We start from the raw sequence: 19,549 nt of genomic DNA, 5'->3' as shown, positions 1-19,549 counted from the left end.
TAACCAATTTATTTGAGCATAAGCTTTCGTGAGCTACAGCTCACTTCATCGGATCATCATCCCAAACCCATGCCAATCAAACCTTGGTACCACAACACACCATTATGTGTTCTCTACATGTATCATAATATCACAGGTTTATTACCAAGCCTTAAGTTCCCTATATGATCATTCTAAAAATTTCCCTGTAGCAAAAAGTAAAAATAAATTTATATAGGGATGATAGACTTTTGAAGAATAAAAATTATGTCAAATAATCCCAAGAAATACATTAATCTTACTAAAAGTTTATTTTTATATAAACAAACATGAAAATAATACTATATATATCAACATATAGAAGTAGAGACATTGCAGTTAAATAATATGAAAGTACAAGATGTGTTCCTTTTACCCTATTGTCACATTCAGATCTTAAAACAATCTTTAAATATTAGGGATTAGGATGAGACCTTTGACAGATTTTCCCACATCTGTTTATTGTGGGGTTTCTTGTGCCTTCCTCTGAAGAATCAGGTGCTGGCCATTCTCAGAGAAAGGATACTAGACTAAATGAACAGCGGGTCTGATCCAGGGTGAGAATTTCTATGTTCCTAACACTTTAAAGTCCCTCCCCTCCCCTATATAGAACACCCATACACTATTCATTGATATTAATAATTCTTTCTGTTTATTAACACTCAAAATAAGAGTCCAAAACATAAATTCTCACTTCAGCTGATAGCAAACATTCTGAATGTTAAATGGGCATACCTGGTACACATGCATTATTGTATCTGCTTCTGCCACTTTTGAAAAAGCCCCCTTCCATGTTTTGACATCAGTGCAACACATGAACACAGTACTCTCCTCCTTCCAAGTTCTGAGTCCATATGTTTCAGTGGATACACAGAGTTGGGTGGGCAGGAGTCCCACATGTATTGGTTATCCGGTTATTCAGTAGCATGACTGCTAGTGGCACTAGCTCTTTAAAGGCTCCATATCATTATGATCTGAGAGCTGGCAGAAGCAGTTGTACCATTAATGCAATTGCTCCAATGCCATTACAACATTCTCCCACCAGAACGTAGCTCTGCTGCCTGAAAGTTTCTAGAAGGCCTGTTGGAAGCTTTGTATGGAGTAAAAAATTAACAATGTAGAGTGGTTTGAGGCAGAGATCAATGCAGCTGTGCAACACAAAGCCACACCGGCAGCCTCAGGAAGGATCCTGAAATATCATGAAGAACAGTAACTTCACTGTGGAGTCATGTTACAAACCCAGCACAGTGCACCTGCTCTCACCAGTATCTGAAACACGAGGAGGCTTCCCTCCAATTATGACAGTAGGTAATACTACCACAATACCAACTTTTTGGAGAATGTTTGTGCAAAGAATAAAGTGAGGATGATCCCTTTCAAGTGGATCCCCTTTGGCATATAAAGAAGGATCCATGAACCAAGCTCTCCTAGGTCAGTTCAGAATTATGAGTAATAGCATGAAGGGAATTTGAAATTTGTGACACAGCTTATGTTGAGGAAAAACAAAGTTTTGCTGGGAGACGGCTTTAGGAACTGATGGGACATGGAGGTTCTGAGAGAGACAGAGTTTGAGTAGTGAATTAGGTCATGGGGAATAGGTGACATGCAAGAGAGTGGAGGGAAAGACTGAAATCCTGGAGTCTGGGTGAAAGGAGCCAAGGGATTGGTGATGGGTGGGAAGGGAAAATATACTATGCATGGAAATAACAATTAGAAATGTACACTAAAAACATGCACATCTGCAATAGGGTTATCATCCATTCAAAACACTTCAATAAATGTTTACACTTGCACTCATATTCCTGAATGTACAGCAGCCATTCAAATCTATCCTGTACTATTTGAACAGTATGAATGAAGAAAAAAAGCAGCACACATAGCTTTCTCGAGCAGTTCAAGAGCATGGTCATGAGGCTGTACCCATACTACTGCACTTCTTCAGCAAGTTGCAAATTTTAATACTCCCTTTGCACAAGTTCTCATAAGAAAACAACTTTTAAGACAAATCTGATTTAAAAACAGACTTCAGCCAGTCTGAAAAAATAAACATCTGCATTCATTCACTGCTGCTGTCAAGAAAAATGTAGCTGTAGTAAGTGCTTGGGATTGCCTCTTTCGCAAAGGACTGATTAGCGTGCACAGTAACAAAAACTGTGTTTATTATTATGGCTGATCCCATCAGAGACTTTAGGCCTTTGCTATCTATTGGCCTGCTCCCATTCACTTTACTGGTGCAAGATCAGGATCAGGGTCTCATTGTGCCAGATGCCATACAAAGACATTTGTGTCACAGTGCTTACCTCAAAGAGTTTACAAGCTAAATTGAGACAAGACGCAACAAGTGAGTGTGACAGGCAAAAGGAGGGAAAAGGAAAGGGCAAGGAGTGACAAACATAACAAAAATAAGATGAAGCAATTACATAGGTTAACTATTGCACAGCTTGAAGTTTCCTGAAGGCTCCAAGTGGTGAGTACAGATGTTTCCTTACTTAAAATGACAAGAGAAGGTCTTATGTACTGTATAAAAAAAAGTGCATAGCAAGATGTCTGGAATGACCCAGCCTTGCAAATAATTTTTTTTATTTAGTCCCAAATGTAAGCCTTGTATCTGGACTGCACACTTCATACTGATAAAATACTACCTCCATGAATGGAAATGGAATACTAACAATCTGAGGTTGCTGAAGCAGTAGATGGGGGGGGAAATGGAACTGCAATAAATAACATGCTGTGTAAATCTATGGAGTATGAATAATAAGCAATAATAATAGAATATGAAAAGGTGCTGTGAGTGCCTCAAAAACGATAAAATTTGAATTACATCATTATAAAATATTACATTACAGTGCAACTTGATATTTCTAAACGAAATGGAAGGCGTTACAAATACAGCAAAGATACAAGTACTTTGTCAAATATAATGAAGGTAAGAAATGTTTACTAATGGCGAAATTTAAAAAAACTGATGCACATGGCAAAACTCCTAAGGTGAAATCACCTCACGCCCTGCTTTGCAGGAGGCCAACATAAAACCTATTCAGTACTTAAGGCACACTCAAGCCTTTAAAGTAGGTCTCAAATGGGACACTTCAGTGGTGTATAGATGTTATTCTGGTTTTGTGCACAAGGGTGCATTTGTTGCCTCATGTAGGGCTCCCTCAAAGTAGGGCTTACTAACTGTTCTTTTTGCTGGTCCTCCACAACGGGTGAATTTCATCTTCAGTGGGCACACACAAGTTGTATATTTGCACAGGCACTTTCCACATACATGCAACTTTGACTTGACTTCATTAGAACCAGGATTTTGCCCCTTTCGTTTAACTTGCGCAATTTGTGCAATTCATGCACATTCACTTTTGCGTGCTAAGTTTTTAAAATTTGGACCTATATTTTCTAAAATTATCAAGGAATTAATTGAAATCCATATGCCTTCTATTCCATAACTGGCAATTCCTAGGACTTTATAAAGGGTCTATTAAAACTGTCAAAAATTTCAAGGCTTAATTCTGACAACTGACAAACAATGGGATAAATTCAGCCCTAGTATAAGCTGATGCAAATCCATTTAAGTCAATGGAGTTGCACTTGATTAAACTAAGGCTGAATTTGGCCCAGGATCTAGACACTGGAGAGCTCTCAATCTGATTTCATAAGGGAAGGGGCTGAGATCACTGGTAGGCTGACCAGACAGCAAGTGTGAAAAATTGGGACGGGGTGGGGGGTAATAGGAGCCTATATAAGAAAAAGCCCCAAATATCAGGACTGTCCCCATAAAATCGGGACATCTGATCACCCTAATTACTTGCCTGTTTGCCAATGTGTTTTTTTCTTATTATTCAACATATATTAGGTTTTATTCACATATTTCAGTTCAGAACCCAAAGCCAGACAACAAGCCATGGCAAATCAACAGCTTGTGGTTTTAACATCATTTTTCAGTTCTGATCAGAAACAGTCTAGTGAAAGCAAAGGATTCAGGTTCATTTGGCTCTCCCCAGAGCTGAAATCTGATGTGAAGAAAATACATTGCGACCTTCTGAAAAATCAGTGGGGAATTTTTCCAAGTGAAATGGAGCTTTTTTCTAACATAGCACAACCCAATCACAACCTCCCCCAACCATGTCATTTTCACATAATGGTTACATAAACAGCCTGGGTGAAATCCTGGCCCCATTGAAGTCAATGGCAAAACTCCCACTGACCTCAGAAGCGTCAGGATTTCACCCCCTAAATCTGGAACTTGTTGATTTTGCTAATTTCCTAGTCCATTTTTTAAGCATGAGTGTAAATTTTCTCAAAGAATTAGTAAACAAACATGAAAACAGACACCATTCTCTGGTGCACTAAAATTCACTTTATAGAAGGAAATAAAAAATAGAGAAAATTAATAAAATTCTGTTGATACCAGCAGTAAATGGTCCCCTCCAAAATCAATTTAGCTAACATTTTTCAGTGGTTCTTTCAGATTGGATCACAATTTTTTAATTTTTTTATTTTTTTAGTATTGGTCTTTTTTTGTGGGAATGGCAGCAAAAGTTGTTCCTATGAGGTATTCATACACTAGGATCTTTAAATGTAGAATGAACTCTCAAACTCGTTCTACAATCATTAGTTTTCCTTTCCTGTGTCTCCACACAGTCCAACCTCTCAAGAAAAGTACTAGGCCTGGCCATGGATTCGCTACTGCTGTTATAGTGTTGCTGCATGACTAAATATTTCAGGTATGGTCATCATTTGTACAGATTAAATTTCAAATTACCAGCTAAAACAGGGAATAAATTTCTGTATGCTGAGCCTTGAACCTTGTTCTAAAGCAGACTCTGACAGGCAAATTGAACTTGCTTAATCACTACTATAATATAGTTAATCTTCTAAACAAGCAGTTGAGAATTCTAAAATGTTCAAGAGTCTACCAGGTAAAAAAGAAAAAAAAAATCATCTGGTAGCAAACAAAGCAAAACACAATAAAGTTCAGCAAAAAGGAAATGGTAATGACTGCAAGAACAGCAGAATCAAATCTTTTACCAAATAAGGCTATGTGCGGTTATGTTTTTTGCAGTCTGTGTAATTCAAAAGAAGCCAACATCATGGGCAAGATCTTCACCATAATGGGTCAGATCCTCTCCTGGCATAAATCAACACACCTCCACTGACTTCAACAGAGCTATGCCAATTTTCACAAGCTGAAGATCTGGCCTGTAGAACTTACAACATAAGAAAAAGTAAGCAATGTTTGAGCAAAACTCCATCTATTTGTTGTGTACGCAACTTCAGCCTGTCATAACTTTTTCATTTCCCCAGTACTTTGCCAGACAAGGTTCTTTGAGTACTTTACAAGATTTGCATATGCTTCTAAATATCCACTGTATACAATCAATAAAAAGTCTGACCCAATATATCATTAATATTATAAGGAGAATCAAAACACTCCTACATCATCATTTCATTAAGAAAGGACAATAACTATGAAATATTGTGCCTGAACTAAATAATTACTTCAGAAACAGCCTACTCATTGATTAGAACATTTAAAGGGCTGCCATCAACTTGAAAATCATATTTTTTAAAAAAATCACTGCTCCCTTACTATGTCAGTAATAACTTTAATTTTTTTAAAAAATCTAGCTGAAAGGTGTTTTCAACTGAGATTTGTAATTCTCCAGTTTTACAACTCGATTTCATATGCTAATTCCTATACAGGCAAGGTAAAACTCACCCATAGGCAAAGGATGCACACAAAACCTTTGTACCAGCTAAGTCCCACATGAAGACCTAAAACAGTGCTTTACTCCAATGTAAGTGGTGCATTGGCTTTGTGTGGGTCCTCTGTCCAGGGGTAAATTTCACAACTTACAAAGTACTGGAGATCACTGTGTAATAATGAGGAAGTTGAAAATACATTAAATAGTGTGTTGCACCTTTGGTATTCTCACTGGACCTTTTGCAGCAAAGTGGCCAAGTGAATAAAAATACAATTATAATAGGTAGAAAACTAAATACTGAGTGTCTGACACAAGCAGCCAGAAAAGTTTTTAAGCCCTTTTCCACTTCTATCCAAATAGTTCAACAAGCTGTTTGTCTGACTTTATGCTTCCTTCTAATCTGCCTTCCTTAGCACACTGTCCTTTATATGTCATTAGTCTTTTCACTCCACTTTTATATGAAATATATGCCTGACTGGTTGTGCTATGTATGTATCAGCATTAACCAACCTGTCCTTGAGAAGTTTCCTCAGTTGTCATAGCTTTACAGTATCTCTTGAATCCTATGGGATTCCACATATAAAATGGAGCAACGAAAGCAAACTTGGGCACTGTATTAAAAAGCAAATGGCAGCAACACAAGGAAAGAAAAAAGGTATGATTTAGCATCCTGTTTCTTAGTAATGAAATCTGGTGTTCATTTTCTTTCTTCTATGCCTACACTTACTTTTTAAAAGCAATTTCCTTAAAAACATTTAACTGCAACTCATTGCTATTGGATCTCTTCTCATACAAAGACTACAGTTAAAAATATGTTGGCTTCCTTACAAGTCACATTTGTGTTTTAACTAAGAGTTTTCTACAGTACTTTCCAGAACTGTTTTAATAAAAATTAAAAAAAACTAAAAATTAACCTTTAAACTAAAGAGGCAACACAAATTAATGAGCAGTACAAGTCTGAAAAAACATGCCTTTATTTGTGATAAAGTATTAACACTTACCATTTATATACTGTTTTATATTTTCACAGAATTTAGTAATTATCTAGAAAGCCTATTAAAACAATGATAATTACATAGTAACTCATGCTGCCACTACTATGTTCCATCCTAAGAGCTCATTGTGATTCAGAATGTACTGCCCAAGTGTCTTTTCACTGCTCTACAACATGTATTGAATCACAGTGGGTTCAAAATATATCGTCTGGGATAATGCATAGTGCCTGCTTAGGCATTGCAAATGCACCCAGTCACCACAGTATCTAGGGACCATATTGCATGGCTTTACAAATCTGTTTTCTGACATTTAAGCTGTGCAAAATAATTGTGTATTTTGAGCAAAACTATGTGCGTTATCTTTTCTCAGGGACATGAGGAAGTTGCATATCCGTCATAAAATACAGGATAAACACAAAAGAGGGTAAAATTTGAGCAAAACACTTTGTGTTTCTGCTTGGAGGTTTCTGTCTATAAGTCATGGAGGAAGGCTCTGAAGTTGTCCAAAAACACAGTAATCATGTGTCCTAATCCACACAGTAAACATATTACTGTAGGGTTGTCAATGTGATAACATTTTTTAATACTATAAGCATGTAAATGTGCTACACCATCATTCAGTACTATTCATTATATAAAACATACAAGTTGTTTCTAAGACATCACTTATTCATAATATAAGTATTTGAGCATTATTGCAGGGAGTATATAAGTATGTACAGATTTTTGTGGTCTGTGCCGATATCTCTGACCCCTATTTGATTTATATGCCTGTGGGACACTGAGGATGAAACTCATTTCTAACCTGTGACATCACAAAACCATATCAACAGAGGATCTCTGGGTGCTCTTAGTAACCTTTCAGTGTAGGGGAGAAGATTGAGGAAACCTTCACAGGGGCCAAGAGAAAAAAGAAGCAGAATGGACTAGCAGCTTCTGATTCCCAGTTCAATGATATCATAGGTGAGAACAGTTCACATGCACCAATAGCTCTAAGGAACAGAGTCTGGCACCCTAATCACGCTCCCTAAGAGCAAAGCATCAGTCCCAGAGAAAGTGAGTGTTAACTTCACAGTCTGGGGAAGCTGCAGGAGGTGTTCTCATAAGTGTTCACTAGACTGCCCTATGCAATACAGGAGAAAGGAAAGAGCCATTAAGAACCTCCCCTTTCCCCCAGGGGAGAGCACACTTAAAGAAATCTTCTCCAATCCCCAGATAGGGATAGTATTACTTCCCTACCTCACAGGAATATTGTGAAGAAAAATTTGTGAGGTGCTCAGGTACGAAGATGATAACCACGAAAAATCTATAAATAAATAAAAAATACTCATTCAGGGCAGGGCTTGAAAGGGGTGCAATATGTGAGGCACAGGGCCACACACTAAATAGTGAAGTTAAACATAAAATACTGAATGGTTGCCTCTTTTACAGAGCTCAATTCAGGCAATGGTCCTGTAGAAAAAATTGCATGTGATCATATAGTTAAAGGTTGCATCATAAGCACAATGGGGCAGAATTAAGATTGCACAGACAACCTTAATTTTGGCATTTCCTAACTTTTATGTTTCACTTTACAGAAGTAATGGTCTTTTAATTAAGTTTTTTTAAATGGATTTTCCTAATTGTTTTTAAAAAATACTATAATGTGCAACTATTTGCTAGATGTAATAGACTGTGTAATGTGTCTAATGAATGAGGCAGGAGCCCTTGCTGTATTCTGTATGCATGCTTCCATACCCACCTACACAGACCATATAATGCAAGCCCCTACATATATGTAAGACTGAAATTCCACTCAATTTTCTTATGCATATATGGGCATAATCAGTGAAATACAGAGAGATAATCTCTTCAGCAGAAATTTCCATTCACATTATTTATTCACACATGCTTCATGCCAATGAAACATTAGCAGTTTATTAGTCCCATTGTGTAATGAAATCCATGTGCAAGGTAATTTTTTTTAAAACCAAATTTCACTCTCATGAAAAGACACATCTACAATCTAGGGACTATCTGCCTTAAAAATATCAGGTTTTCATCATCTCCAGATAAAGTGCTAGAGCTCTTCAGAAAAGGCTGCCATTTTTTTTAGTTAGCTGAAAAACCATGTTTCTCCCAAGCTGTATATTCTTGAAAACCAGTCACCCATTTCTGGGGAAAAAAACTTTCAGAAAAATTTTGCTCCCTGACTAAGAGCTAGTATACCAAGTTTCATCTGAAAAGATAAAACACTGAGCAAATTTTAGGAAACCGAAAATGACCCATTAGACTGGAAATGCTTGGGAAACCTTATTATAGGTATCACTGTGTGTTCTGCCTAAAATCCTAACTGCAGCAATACAAGTATTTGCAAAGCTAGGGTTGAAAATGAATATTAAACCAAAGTTTGTTCATTATGAGCACTAAAGCTCATCCACAATGTAACAGCACAACTGCTAATTTCAATTTCCAAGCAAACAATTTAAACTTGCACATATGCACACACTTTTGCTGCTGTCTCTAAGGTGATGGAAAATTTGGTTTTAAAAAATAGAAAGGTAAAAATATATTTTCTCTCACCTAAACATGCTATTTTCATAGCTGCACATCTTCAATAGAAAATGATCGCACAAAGCACCTGCATGTATCATTCTGTAACTTTACACTGTCCAGCATTAAGCAATATCAGAACAGGGTCTTTTCAGCCAACAGCACAAATAAAATATACTACATTTAAAAAAAAAACCAGGAGACTCTGACAAGGCTCAGATAATCACTAGTTTGTATGTTAGGAGAATGTCTTGATCAGGACAGGCCTAATTTAATATGAGACACCTGCCAATTATCAGAACTAGGACATTTGTACCATACAGATCATCATCAAAACATGTGCTTTAAGCCCTGAATCAGTCAAGAGGTCCCTGAAAATTAGGGACCACTGAAGTAACTGACTCTACAGATGCACTTGTTCAGCCTTGGTCTTATTCTTAAGAAATATTTTAAATTCACATGCTAATTATATTTGTAACTGGAAAGCCCCAAAATCTTTGCTTAGATCCTAGTCTTCTTAATTTTTATGAAGATAACTATCCCGGGAGCAACTGAGCGTGCTTTTGGTTTGTTTCTAACAAACAAACACTGTCTATAACATAAGTGTATGAAGTAGAGAAATCATTATGATGAATACAACTAAATTAATAAATATCTATAAATGCACAATCACTTATTAGTATGCATTTCCAAACATAACGTTCCCCTTCCTTTTCACCGAATATTATAATATACTGCTTTTGCTGAGTACTTTTAAGAAGCTACTGTACATGCTGAATCAAAAAATATCTGGCCTCAGTCCAGGAAGGAAGGTGTGTTACATGTTTTAACAGGTTGATTTCTACTCTCTCTCAAAGTTTTCAAATATTTGTGAAGAAATCAGATTACAGCACAGTTTTACACACAAATAAACTAGGTAAGTGCCCATTCTCAATGTTTCATCCTTTCTATCAAAAATAAATTCAAATAAGGAAATTGCTTAGCTGTGGCAACTGCCAAAAATTAATAAAAACCCATATTAACAGTAAATGTCAATTAAAAGTAATTAATTTAGCATTCGTTAGTAAAATCCTTTTTTTAAAAAAGTCTCAGAATATCAACACTTCACAACGACATCGGTGTTGTATTCCTCTTTTTACAAATCTTGTTTTTACAGCAAAAAGAAAATGTATCTTATACTAAGGTGCATGTTACACCAAAGTGCATTGTCAAGGAGTGTGCTTAGATTTCAAAAGAGTTTGCATGCACAGCAAGGTAATCTAGTAACAGTCATAGAGTGACTGCTCTGTACTTTGCATCTTCTGTCTGGATGTAAGAGAAGAATTGGATTTTTCCCTCCCTCAGAAACTGAAATATAGTGCACTTTTAAAAGGGCAGCACTGGCTACCATCAATGCTGCCTGATATTTTGTTTATACTAGCAAGAAACTAAAATTGGGTCATTACAAAACCTAAACTTAATTTCCCCAATACTAATTTCTCCCTACTGTTACTCACACCTTCTTGTCAACTGTCTGTAATGGGCCACTCTCTTACCACTTCAAAAGTTATTTCTCCTCTGTTGGTATCCTGCTGTTAATTGACTTATCTCATTAGGCTGACCTAACACTTGGTAAAGCAGCCCACATCCGTTCATGTATTTATACCTGGTCCTGTATCTTTTACTTCATATATCTGATGAAGTGGGGCCTAGCCCACGAAAGCCTATGCCCAAATAAATTTGTTAGTCTCTAAGGTGCCAAAAGGAGTCCTCGTTTTTTTCCCTAAAATTATAATGTGCATATCTATGATTCCTTGAGTGCACATTGGCAAAATAATTGATTAAAAAAGGTGTGGAGATAAAAATACTATAGTATTTTCATAACAACAAAAAATCCACTCTCAACGGCAGCAAGAAAATGTTTTAGTGAAATAAAGAATTTAAAGTCAATATGCCATCTCTACATATCTAGATTTCTCTTAATTTACAGAAAAAATATTTTTGCACAAGAGGTACTACCATCATTATATTATATAGTGCAGTTAAACTATGTAAACCCATTATCCCACAAATTATTCAGGATTTGTTTCACCATAACTTATCAGTTTTAGGTTATAGACTAGTATACTGTAGATACTCATTCAACAAGTATGGAAGTATGAGCATTAGTAGTAATGATTACTTTCAACAGAGAGATTACAATATGTCAGAATTATTAATTATATTTCTAAAATTTCAATCTTCTGTTAAGATATTACATACATAATAAATCTGTAAAAGCGGCAAAGAGTCCTGTAGCACCTTATAGACTAACAGATGCATTGGAGCATAAGCTTTCGTGGGTGAATACCCACTTCATCGGATGTATTCACCCATGAAAGCTTATGCTCCAATACGTCTGTTAGTCTATAAGGTGCTACAGGACTCTTTGCCGCTTTTACAGATCCAGACTAACACGGCTACCTCTCTGATAATAAATCTGCTTTATTCACAGCACAAAAAAAGGCAAGAGTTGTAAGCTGGCAACTCTGTACTGTAATAGGAATGCAGAGTCGGGCAACTCTCAGACAGAGCTTTTCAGGATAGTTTCACTAACTCAAACTAGTTTTCACCTTCATTTACTACAGTTTAAATAAATGGGGGAAACACAAACTTTTGTTTGGTATCTGACAAATCTTTCAGAATGTATTAATCCAAGCTTTGACTTATGGGTTTTTCAGCAAAAGCTATAGTCCAATACATTGTAGTCCTGCAACTGAAACTTTAGATTATAAATGCAGTTATATTCTCTTTAGGACATCTGGGAAATTATCAAGAACATTTCAGAAGGAAACCAAAAACCTTGTCTGACATACAATTGCTTTTACTTAAGCACAGTCTCTCCACACAAAGAGTAACAGATGCACAACTGATACTAATCACTAAAAATCTTCCTTTCTCTGTTAGCCAAGAAAGCTAAGGAGAAGTATGGTTTGAGGGTACTTACCTACTCGGAAATTAGTGGCTGTCAGGGTGTCAGCTGCATGGCCATTTTCACTAATGAGGGTGGTGGTATTTCCCTTCTCACAGTTGTTCTGACAATTGCCCTTGGTACAAGTCACTTTACAGATGCTGGGTGTAAAGACCACCTTGATGCGGCCAGTGTGATTTCCCACTGCGAGTGGAGGCAAAGAAAAAAAGAAAAACAAACAGATCACTTTGGTATCCATTGACTTCCTTCAAACGATTAAAAAGAAAAAAGCGACAGGTCTACAGGAGGAGGCAGCCTGCAGTGCTCTCTCTCATCGATCTCCAGTGGTGTCTCTGGAACAGGAGTAGGAAGCTTAGCAAACAGAACTCCGGGATGCACTCCAAAACCACATTTAAAGTCAAGTCACTGGAGTAGGATTAGTAATCACAATGCTGCACTTTATTCACAGTCAGACAAAGAGCAATACCAAGGGCATGACAGCTTAAATAGCCAACTCTGACAAGCAGATGTAATGTAAAGAGGCTGACTGTGCACCTAGGGGTGAATAAACTCTTGTGTCCTCCTGCATACTTTTCCTGTTTCTGCACTTATTAAGTCACTATTTGTAGCTCAACCCCTGGAAATGTTTTAGGCATGCGGCATGTCTGAAAACATCTGTCTCAAATCTCCTGGCACCCCAGCCTGAAGTGATCAAACCCTGTGACGCAGCTGCCTGGACCCTTTTTTTTTTCTTCAGTTTCTTGGCACTATTACTCCACCTGGATTTACATATTATAGATTGAGTTTTGCAATCAACTGTTTATACTTAAACAAAGGTGAAGCAGGGGAAAGGCCTAATAAGTATCCATAGTTTAAAGTACTACTTTAGAACTCTTATAAATTATTATAGGAGAAAATCTGCCATTTTCCCCTTTTGTTTGTATGGTTGTTTTTTGTTTTGTTTTTTAAAAGGTAACAAAGATTGACCATATACTAATTTGAGTTTAAACTCCTCAGGCCAAATTCATCCATCATGTAAACCATTTGTCTTAAGTAGGTTTTACATTATGGATCTATTTGGCCCCTCACCTGGATGTTAAAGCCAAAAACTAAAGCTAAAGAAAAAGAAAAAAGCAAAGAAGGGATTCTATTTTGAAACTAGTTCCAAATAAAATCTTTTTTGTTGTTTTATTTTTAGTTATTACTATTTTGTCAAGTACCTGTAAATATATTAGGATACATTTGTGAAAACTGTCCATCTCAAATTTTACATTTAAAAAACAATTTTAAGCTCCACAAAATGAGACAAAGAGAGAGAACATCTCTTTTCTTATACTGCCACAGCAGCAAAAGCAGTCAGATTACCCACAAACTGTCCAATCTACTTTATGAAATACCCTCTAGGTAAATATTTTTTGAAAAAACTCAGGAAGATGAAGAAAATCTTCTGACTTCAAAAGAATATAAATTTATATTGTTTCTGGCTCTTTATGAAATAAATAAATTAAAACAATTATGTCAACTGTCTTGTCTGCAAAAGGGGCATTACTCTAGTTGACCAGCAGCTGCATTACAGATGCTTCCACCTTATCCTACACAATACTTAAAAAACAAGCATAGGCTAGAAATACATAGAAACAAAGCATTTAGTCAACCGTCTGATTTCATTAATTTTAATTAATTTAAAGGCACTTTAGATTTTTCAGAGCTAAGCCATTGTTTATAACAACTACCGATATACCTTCCCTGACAAACAGAAATTAAATGGCTTGAATTGTGAAGACTTCCAAAAGACAGATTTAAAAGCACCTAAGACAGTTTAACAAGAAATATTAGTGTTTTATATTTTATTTGGAAGATTTCTTTAAAAAAATAAGTTATTTCCCAGGGGAAAAAAAGAATATTTTATATTTTGAAGTCATTTTTGTAACAGGTTTCCTTTATGAAGTAATCAGAGCAAAAAAACATGCTCAGTTGAATAACAAAAGTAGGTCCCGCCTACACTGTAAAAACGACTGCACTGGGAGACTCACATTAGTGTCCCGACTCAGCTAAAATACAATTTGGCTTTGCCAGTGTAGGTGAAACTAAACCATGTTCTAATTATATTCTGGAATCACTGTACAACACTGCCATGTCCTGAGCAGTAGCACAATTTGGGAACAGAGTTAAAATACAACTTGATCAACAAAATAATTTTTACTACACAGCTAATAATTTCTGTGAAAATGTCTGTGGCAGGAACATGTTGGGGGATTGGTGGGCCTGACTTTTAGGATTAGACCCAACATTCAGTTAGCTCTCACTTCTATGATTGTAAATTTGCAGTCTTCTACTGCTCTGTGTGTGTGTATGTGTGTGTGTCTCAGAGAGAGGGAGGATTTTGGCAAGTAAGTTTAGGTGCCTAAATATGAATTTAGGAGTCTAACATTAGACAACCAGGTTTTAAAATGTTGGCCCATGTCTGTAAGAGTGAAGAGTCTCCCTAAAATCTTTACAGTGGCCTTCCAGGTCAGTAAGGTATTCAGACAGCCATGCAATCAAAGCCATAGAGGATTAAAGGCAGAGGATGTAAAGTGACAAATGGTGATTGGAATACTTGTAGTATCTTTTTGATAGATCACCAATTCACTTTTTCAGGGCACCCCTGGAACTAACATTCTTCTTTTCCCTGCTTGGCTGGCAAGTACCCTTAGCTTTCACTCCCTCAGCCAAACACATGGATAGGGTGCAAAGAAGGAGAAAGCACCCCTGTAGGGTGCGTGTTGAGCATCTGTCTGGGGAAAAGAGGGGTCCATGGACCACAGGGGGGAAAAAAAGACAAGAAATACTCCTCCCTTATCTTCCCTTATAATTATGAACCTTACTTTCCCTGCATATCCTCAGGTTCAGATACAATACTCATGAGCATGATATATATATATATATCCCTAAATAGAAGGGGAAAAGAAGAGACCACAAACTTTTATTCTGAAAGAAAGCATTGGGCAGAAACTCTACCAGGTGAGCTCAGAGTTTTCTGCACCCTCTTCCCTTCTTCTGTGGGTTTTTCACAGGAGGGTATGACTTAATCCTATCTGAGAAACAGTATCCTCCAATGCTTTCTTAGTAGATTTGGCAGAGTTGATGTTAAAAATAACAATTATTTCAGACTTGACAAAGTACAGAACAGCTATGGCCTTGACCCCTTCCTCAAGTTTGCCTAATTTATAGTGTGGGAGGACAATGTAATTTAAGGTCACGTACACACTATATTTCATCTTTACCTAATGAACCTCAGAAGATAATGCCATTGTGCTATTGACAGGAACAAAACTGGAGCTTCTACTTTTTCCAAACAAATTTATGATAGTATATGGTGGTGACATTAACACCATAGCTTAGCTCATGTTCTTTATTTATAGACAGAAGTATAGTGTAGGCACCTCATGATCCATTTGAAAGAAAGACATGGAAATGGAAAGCCTTGCTGAAGGACTGGCTTTCCATTTGATATGCTCATGATAATATAATAGCAAAATGGTGGCAAAATAGGATAAGCAAGTGAGCCTACATGAGGAAGAAAAAAGGCTCCAGGAGCAGATAATAGAGACACGGCATCATTAGCAAAGCTATCAAGAAAATTAATAGTAGAACTAGAGAGGATTTAAAAGTCTTGATTTCCTCAAGCTAGAAGAGGCAGGTGTAAACTAGGTCTTCGGTCAATGTCAGAGCTATAGGGGGATGGGGGGCAACTGCCCCCCCCCCCCAGCAGCCTTTAGGAGTCCTGGTGGTGCCTCTTCAAGGGTATAATGCACAGAGGCTGCTCTAGGTATAAGCAAGGTAGGCAATTGCCTAGCACAGCAGATTCATGGCAAGCTCGGGTGTGATCTATAGTGGACTAGCCCGTTGCTGCACAGACTCACTGCCCACATACACCCTGACATGCATTAACAGTTCTTTATTGCACTTAGATCTAGTCCTCTCTGAAACAGGTCTAGATCAAAGTGCAACAACAACCTGTTAATGTGTGTCACATGTGCAGAGGCCTCAGCACAGATCATGCAGCTGAAGGGCTTGGGGGTGAGAGCAGCGTGGGGGAGCCCACAGCCTTGTGCAGCCCTCTGGGGCACCTCCCTGCATTAGTCCTCCTACCCCCCTCTGTGCCCCCTGTCTTACCCCCATCCCACCTGTCCCCCTGGGGTCCTGCCCTCTATTTTTCCCCATGTCCGAATGGCCTCACGATAACCCCACCCCATTTGTGTCCCACAGCATCCTGAACCTCACCCCATTGCTCCTCTGTGCCCTGGTCTCCCCCGGTCCCCTGCCCCCATCCATACCCAATGTCCAGAAGCCAGTCCCCCTGGTATTATGACTCCATTGTTCCACCCATATATTGCATGCTGCCCCTTCCCCTCCCTCATATTGGGCCCCCACCCCCAGCCTGGTGCAGCTCCCCCTGCACCTTAGGGTTTCCTTCAGATTGACATCCAGAGGAGTTTGCTTGGGATGGTTGGGCCAGTGGCCAATTAGGGGTGGGGTAGATGTAGCCCCATGCCATGAGTCCCAGCATATGGTGCTCTCGAGGCTAGACTGCTGGTACTTGTTGAGGAGATCAACTTCTGGTAACCGGGTGTCAAGCTCTATGTAGATTTGCACTCCCCTTGTATCCTTAGATAGGCGGCCATAACTGTGAGGCACTCGGTCAATACTCTGGGAGCTGCGGAGAGGCCAAAGGAAAGCACCCTGTATTGATAATGCAACTTTCCCACAAGCAACGTAAGGTATTTCCTGAGGGTCCAGTTGAATAGCTGTATGGAAATAGACATCCTGTAAGCTGAAAGCCAAAAGCCAGTCCTGAGGATCTAGGGTAGGAACTAAGGAAACTAGGGTTACCAACCTCCATTCTTCACTGGGATTAGGAAACAAAGTGAACAAATCTCTCTGCCCTAGAATACTACAGGCTCTCCTTCCATTGCTATAGAAAAGTTTATTTCGTTTAACAGTATCTCATGAGTAGGGGGGAGGGTAGCTCAGTGATTTGAGCATTGGCCTGCTAAACCCAGGGTTGTGAGTTCAATCCTTGAGGGGGCCATGAGGGGGCCATTAGGGATTGGGGCAAAAATTGGGGATTGGTCCTGCTTTGAGCAGGGGGTTGGACTAGATGACCTCCTGAGGTCCCTTCCAACCCTGGTATTCTATGATTCCCTGGGGTGGGAGACAGCAGGATCCTTCCAGGGCAGCCTGTACATGGAGAAGCACGCTGCTATATTTGCCACCCTGAAAGGAGAACTTACCTGGGGGGAGGTGGTGTCAGGAGGCCACAAAGGGTCACTCCTGTCTGCATGGGGTATCCCCTTTGAAATGTGGGTACAGTTTTAAAGGATTCCCAAACACCTTTTTTACCAGATTGGGGGAGGAGTCATAATACACAGGCATGACAGCATGGGTGAAATTAGCAAGCTAAAAGGTATACTTGAAGGTGGCACCACCACTGAACCACTGCCGTGCACCCCACCCAATCCTCACCCCCTGGTTGCAAAACTTGGCTCCACCACTGTCTTTAGTGCATCAGCTGAGGGATAGATTCACCTTGAGGGAACTCAGCTAACATTACTACCACTTCCTTCAATATTTCTGGTATACAGAGCTAGTTTCAGTTATTTCTGCGCGTCCACAAGACCACTGCCTACAGAGACTGCTGGAGGCATGTGCTAAACGGTGCTAAATGAGTATTGTTTGTTAAGTTATCTTGGGCCAAATTCCCAATGGAGTTGCTAAGGTGCAACTGAGAACTAAGTTTAGTCTCAAACTGGTATCACATATTCATGCATTCTTAACTTTGTCTTTCTTCTCCTTTGTAAGGTGCTGAGACAGAGTGGTGATGAGCATGACAGATGTTTAATATAGATTAATTGTTTAGTGGAGAACTAAAAAGTGTACTCAGTGCTGTACCATAAACAACAATAAAGACAGTCTCTACCCTGAAGACCTGACAATCTAATAGCATCAGAAATGGAGAATAAAAGCCAAGTAAAGATTTTTCCCCTACCCCTCCATTGTGACCAGTGGGGATTTGGTCTGTTATATTTTAGTAGGAAGAATGAATGCACTGAAGAGTGAGGCAGTTGGCGGGGTCTAGGACCACATGGTCCTGACAGCTGTTTTGGCCATACCTGGCACAGGGTTATAGAAGGCATAAAAATCCCTCAGGTTAACCTCCTGGGTCACTTTGTCTATAATGCTAATCTGTACAGATCTCTTTCTGGAAGAATTACTATAAAATATTTTTTTTGTTTTTACAAATATGTGGATTTTTTAAAAAATTTACTTGAATTACACACATCCCTCTGAAGTTTACATGGCTAGCCTCACAGTTACAGCATGCTGCAGGCTTCCTAATCATGACGACATTCCATAGTTTAAATAGACCTCAGAATATTTGGTGCATGAACCTACTCTAAAGGAAGTCAGTGAGAGGTTTTGCTATTGATGTCAGAGGGAGCAGGTGCAGGCTCTTAAAAACATAAGAATGGCCATATTGGGTCAGACCAAAGGTCCATCTAGCCCAGTATCCTGTCTTCCGCCAGTGGCCAATCTCAGGTGCCCCAGAGGGAATGAACAGAACAGGTAATCATCAAGTGATCCATGTGCTGTAGCCCATTCCCAGCTCTTGTTATGAAGAAGACTGTATCATCCCAAATGTGAAGTTGAGTGACAAGTGGGAAGGAGAAAATTATCCAGAAATTTAATAAAAATCACGTACACCTACATATATGTTGAGGGCAGAAAAAGAAAGTCTCCACTCACAACTTTTGTTTCTTGATTACGTTATAGTACTAATTTTTTTGTGATTTGGAAGGTACCTTTAAATAACCGGTCAATCATTCCATAGGACAGTAGACATGATGATGGGGATGCGAAAGGCAACTTCAAACAGCCTTAACAAGGAAAATGTCTGTGCAAAAACATAGTAGATAAACTTGAAAGAATTCGGAGACCTCAAAAATGCAACTCTATCTTTTCTCTCTTCCTCTCTTGTTAAAAGTACTCCCTCTTAAGCTAAAAATTCAATTTTTTTGAACTTTTTAGTTGACCAACTTTTTTTTAATCGCTGACAAAAAAAAAAAAAAACTTAGAAGGAAATGACTTATTTCCTAAAGCTGGTCTCTCCCAGTTATTTTACCACCCCACCTGGTTTAATTATTCCCAAACAGATTTGTTTTTTCAGCCAAAAGGAAAGCTGACATTGTATAAAAATCTACTGTGGAAGTAAAAAGTTTATTTATATTTTTTGTTTAATGACGACCTATTTAACCTTTAACAATATACAGGGAAAGCACCACTGGGTCATGAACAACAAATCATCCTGATCATTAACAAATCAACAATTT

General features: G+C 38.3%; 1 protein-coding gene across 9 annotated transcripts in view; it reads right to left on the bottom strand.

Moving 5' to 3' along the window:
- LTBP1 (latent transforming growth factor beta binding protein 1) overlaps window positions 1-19,549 on the bottom strand; it is a 366,969-nt gene that overhangs the window by 218,293 nt on the left and 129,127 nt on the right. For 5 of the 9 annotated variants that reach the window (XM_074949024.1, XM_074949018.1, XM_074949020.1 and 2 more), the window contains exon 5: window positions 12,213-12,380. In XM_074949024.1, the coding sequence (XP_074805125.1) occupies window positions 12,213-12,380 (168 nt within the window). Of the gene's footprint in view, window positions 1-12,212; window positions 12,824-19,549 lie in introns of those variants that run through there. The other 4 variants (XM_074949028.1, XM_074949029.1, XM_074949026.1 and 1 more) reach the window with 2 other exon arrangements.

Source organism: Natator depressus, chromosome 3 (assembly GCF_965152275.1).
Source record: "Natator depressus isolate rNatDep1 chromosome 3, rNatDep2.hap1, whole genome shotgun sequence".
NCBI lineage: Eukaryota > Metazoa > Chordata > Testudines > Cheloniidae > Natator > Natator depressus.
Note: the sequence above shows the minus strand (reverse complement) of the source record. Positions and strands in the feature narration are given on the sequence as shown.